Source organism: Delphinus delphis, chromosome 8 (assembly GCF_949987515.2).
Source record: "Delphinus delphis chromosome 8, mDelDel1.2, whole genome shotgun sequence".
NCBI classification, from domain to species: Eukaryota; Metazoa; Chordata; class Mammalia; order Artiodactyla; family Delphinidae; genus Delphinus; species Delphinus delphis.
In genome coordinates, this window is record NC_082690.1 from 101,101,598 (window position 1) to 101,106,914 (window position 5,317).

At 46.2% G+C, this 5,317-nt stretch overlaps 1 protein-coding gene across 1 annotated transcript; it reads left to right on the forward strand.

The window, feature by feature from the left end:
• The first annotated feature begins 3,678 nt into the window (after positions 1–3,678).
• LOC132430328 (SKA complex subunit 2-like) lies at positions 3,679–4,071 on the forward strand. The gene is given in 1 exon segment (XM_060019717.1): positions 3,679–4,071. A coding segment is annotated over 1 exon segment (393 nt).
• Positions 4,072–5,317: the final 1,246 nt, after the last annotated feature.

Sequence of the window (5,317 nt, forward strand, 5' to 3'; positions counted from 1 at the left end):
AACCAGGGATCAAACCCGTGCCCCCTGCAGTGGAAGAGCAGAGTCTTCACCACTGGACCACCAGGGAAGTCCCAGTTAAACTGCTTTTAATTGAAGGAGTTGCAAGACATGAGACCCAACTAAGCACTTGGCTGGGCAGCCTTTACCCCAGGCTGGGGGTCAGAACATGGATTCTGGTCCCAGTACAGCCACCAGCCAGGCCTGAGGACAAGCCATTTCCTATGCTCCTGGTCTGTAAGAAAGAAATACACAAAAACACCACTAGCCCCTGGCCAGTGCTTTCACTTTCAAAGGGATTTGAAGCACCTTATCATCAGCAGAAATTGATACAATGTTGGAAATCAACTATACTTCAAAAACAATTTTTTTAAATAAAACAAAACAGACCCTTGGGGAAGGCAGGGCATGTTTTGAGGTTACTTCAGCCAGGGTGTCCTAGGCGAGGTATGAAATGAGCACCTTCCTGCTTCTTCCCCAGAGTAGGGCTGACACATGTCTGGCTCCAGCAAATTGAAGACCTCATCTCAACTGACTCATTTGTCTGCAACGCATTCGAATGCCAAAGCAAATAGAGAAGAGGAGAAGCCTCTTAGGAAGAAGGAGAGCAGACACATATTTCAACTTATTAAGATGTATTTTTAAAGGCATATTTTATATATATATATATATATATATAATTTTTTTTTTTTTTTTTTTTTTTTTTTTTTTTTTTGTGGTACGCGGGCCTCTCACTGTTGTGGCCTCTCCCGTTGCGGAGCACAGGCTCCGGACGCGCAGGCTCAGCGGCCATGGCTCACGGGCCCAGTCGCTCCGCGGCATGTGGGATCCTCCCGGACTGGAGCACGAACCCGTGTCCCCTGCATCGGCAGGCGGACTCTCAACCACTGCACCACCAGGGAAGCCCCAACAAGATAACTTTTAAAATTGTACCCCAGGGCTAGTCCTGGTACCACCACACGAAGGCCACCCTTGCAGTGTCTGATGTCCCATAGTGCCTTTGCCACGGTCATGGTCCACTGAGAACCTTTCTAAGACAAGTCACGGCCCAGACAGACTCATTCTAAGCCAAAGTGTGTGTGTGTGTGTGTGTGTGTGTGTGTGTGTCCATGTGAAAGCACGTGTGTCCGGGTGACCCAATCATACGCATCCCCTCCTCACTTCTCAGATTGTACCTGCTGGGACAGGTGGAAGCCTCTTTCCTTTCAAGTCCATTTCTTCAGTGGCCTCGGTGGCCATTTTCAATCTTCATAGCCCAAGGTTGAGAAAATCTACTCCTGAAGGCATCCAACCCGGGCCTTAACTCTCTAGAAGGTACTTAGCACCCCTGATGCTTACTGAACAGCTCTTCCTTACGTAAATTGCTTGTACTGACTTTGCTCATCAGGTTAAACCTCACCTTGTTACCGCAGGGCCACCACCTTTCCCCCTCCCTCTGCTCTTTCCCCCTCTTTACCTTCACTTCTTGCTTCACACTAAGTTTTGCTCCTTTCTGAGTTTGGAAAGAAAATGGGGGGGAAGGGTGAATCCGTAAAAGGAAGTCCAGAGAAACGGAAAATAGAGACACTTCTCGTCATCTCTGTCCGGGATGCTGTCCACATGGCCACACCTGCCCTCCGATGCCCCAGGGCAGGAAAATCAACTGTCTCTGCCCTCATGCTTCAAATAGGCACAGGAGGAGTGGGGGCATGGGGGGGTGTCCCTGCTGCCTTCTGCGGGGAGGGGGTCCTGGGCACCCCACGGAGCATTTATAGAAGTTGTTCTCGGCAGCAAAGTCAGAAGAACCTTGTTGTGAAGGAGCACAGGGATCCCCAGAGAAGCCGGGGCAGAAATGACAAAGTGGACAAACCCACAGTCAAAAAAGGAAAGAAAAACAAGAGGTGTCCTCTTAGGAAAAGACCAGCATCCACTGCTCCCTAACGCGGCCGCTGGTGCCTTTGGTGCCCACAGGTCAGAGCTGAGTCTCTTTTTGTCCAGAACCAGTTTTCAGGGATGAACCAACTCTGAAGTCCTTGCTTTTCCCTTGGGCCTGCTATTTCTCCCTCTCTCTTGTGGGCTATGTTTTCCCCTTTGATTTTCTCTCCCACTGTCCCTTCCTCCTTCACCTGGGGAGGCCCCCAGCGAAGACCACCAGACTTGGGTGTGTGCCCAGAGATGGAGCAAATGAGAACCAAGAACAAAGCCATTAACTCCCCCGCCATCCGGGTGGTCCCCCTCCGAGAACTCAGTCATTTTGACAAGCCTACAAGTTCCAGCCAGAGAACAAGTTTTCCACCGTAGTCAGGCTCAGGGAGGACGGAGGTAACAGGAGCTAAATGCTGTTGTTGTGTTTTTGACTGAAGTATACTTGATGTACAATATTATATAAGTTACAGGTGTACAATATAGTGATTGACAATTTTTTTTAAGATGTTGGGGGTAGGAGTTTTATTAATTAATTAATTTATTTTTGCTGTGTTGGATCTTCGTTTCTGTGCGAGGGCTTTCTCTAGTTGTGGCAAGTGGGGGCCACTCTTCATCGCGGTGCGCGGGCCTCTCCCTGTTGGGGCCTCTCCCGTTGCGGAGCACAGCCTCCTGGTAGCTTGGACCAGGATGTGGTACGGAGATGGAGAGGACAGATGCTGGAAATCTCCTGGAGGTCGAGCTGACAAGTTTTCCTGATAGATTGGTCATGTGGGGTAAGTAAAGGAGAGACTCAAGGATGGATCTTAGGACTTCCCTGGTGGCACAGTGGTTGAGAATCCACCTGCCAATGCAAGGGACACGGGTTCAAGCCCTGGTCCGGGAAGATCCCACATGCCACGGAGCAACTAAGCCCGTGAACCACAACTACTGAGCCTGTGCTCTAGAGCCTGCAAGCCACAACTACTGAAGCCTGCATGCCTAGAGCCCGTGCTCCGCAACAAGAGAAGCCACCACAGTGAGAAGCCCGCGCACCGCAACGAAGACCCAGTGCAGCCAAAAATAAAATAAAATAAATTAATTAATTAATTAAAAAAAGAAAGAATGGATCTTAGGGGACTTTCCTGGTGGTCCAGTGGTAAGACGCCACACTTCCACTGCTGGGGGCACTAAGATCCCACAAGCTGCACAGCCCGCCCCCCCCCAACCAAAAAAAGGATCTTAGTAGCCAAGACATGGAAGCAACCTAAATGTCCATCAACAGAGGAATGGATAAAGAAGATGTGGTACATATATACAATGGAATACTACTCAGCCATAAAAAGAATGAAATAATGCCATTTGCGGCAACATGGATGGACCTAGAGGTTATCATACAAAGTAAGCCAGACAGCAAAGACAAATATCATATGTAATCGCTTATATGTGGTACCTTTAAAAAAATGATACAAATGAACTTATTTACAGAACAGAAATAGGCCTACAGACATAGAAAATGAACTTATGGTTACCAAAGGGAAAAGGGGGGAAAGGATTAATTAGGAGTTTGGGATTAACATATACATACTACTATATATAAAATAGATAACCAACAAGGACCTACTGTATAGCACAGGGAACTATGTTCAATATTTTGTAATAACCTATAAGGGAAAAGAATCTGAAAAAGAATAGATACATATATATGTATAATTGAATCACTGTACTGTACATCTAAAACTAATGCAACATTGTAAATCAGCTATACTTCATTAAAAAAAATTAAAATTAAAAAAAAGAATGGAGGAGGAATGTCAGCTATTCAACACGGAGGCAGAGGTCGATAAGCTGGAACTGATGTTCCAGAAAGCTGACTCTGATCCGGATTACATTCAGCACAGGTTGGAATAGGAAATCAAGACTAATTATCCTGATTCGGCAGGCAAGAAAAATCCAGTTACACTCTTAAAGGAATTGTCAGCAATAAAGTCTCGATATCAAACTCTGCATGCATGCTTTCAACCAACTGCTGTGGAGCACAAAGAGACTAAGAGCCGCATTTGTGCTACTTTCAATAAGACTATGACCTTGATACAAGGACTACAAAAGCAAACAGACCTGAAGCTCTTACCACTGACTGAAGAAGAGAAAACTGAGGCCGAGCAATTAAGAGCTCACATATCAGACTTATGATGAAGAAATGGACTTGCAAAAGGGAACCCTAATGGGGAAGAGATCAATTCCAGAGAGATTTAGGAAGATGTCTTGCTAGCATTTGATGACCGTTGGTGGGGGGGATGACAAAGGAGATTTGGCTTGGGTTACTGGACAGTGATGCCTGCCACAAGAGAAGGGAATACGAGAAGAAGGGCAAATATTGTACTCATAATGTTCGGCCAAAGGGATGGAATGGAAATAGAGAGATTTAAAAAACTATATGCATATACACTTAGTCTTGTAATTTCAGGCAAGTAAGTCTCAACACCATTTTGTATCTGTTTTTGTATAATCAGGATAACACAGATGTCCTGGCCTATTGTGAAAGAAAATTATGTACCACCAGTCAGTCAAATGTGAATGAACATGCTGTGGAAATTAAAGGATAGAAAAAAAAAAAGAAAGAATGGATGTGGTGATCATTTTGCAATGTACACCTGAAACTAATGTTATGTGTCAATTATAGTTCAAGATAAAAGAAAGTCGGGCTTCCCTGGTGGTGCAGTGGTTGAGAATCCACCTGCCAATGTAGGGGACACGGGTTCGAATCCTGATCCGGGAAGATCCCACATGCCACAGAGCAGCTAGGCCCATGCGCCACAACTACTGAGCCTGTGCTCTAGAGCCCACGAGCCACAACTACTGAGCCCACGTGCCACAGCCACTGAAGCCCGTGCACCTAGAACCGGTGCTCCACAACAAGAGAAGCCACTGCAATGAGAAGCCCGTGCACCACAATGAAGAGTAGCCCCCACTCGCCACAACTAGAGAAAGCCTGCGCACAGCAACGAAGACCCAATGCAGCCAAAAATAAATAAATAAATAAATAAAGATTTTAAAAAGTCAACATCGTAAATGAAAAATAAAATGGATGGCTCAGCTTCTAGAAGCAAGCAACTGAGCTTCTGGTTTTTGTTTTTAATTGTGATTAAACACACACAGTGTCAAATTTACCATTTGAACCACTTCGTGCACAATTCAGTGGCGTTAAGTATATCCACAGTGCTGTGCAACCATCACCGCTCTCCAGTTCCAGAACTTGGGTGTGTATGTTTTGCGCACTGAACAATCTGAGTATTCATCAGATTCTGCGCAAAGCAGAGAACGTGGAGTTCCTTGGCAGTCAGCGCCACTGCATCTAAAGGCCCGTGTCTGATGGGGGCTCACGTTTCCTCCTTTCCAATGGGCTCCCGCGCACGGGGCGTGTGACGGCATGCTCTGC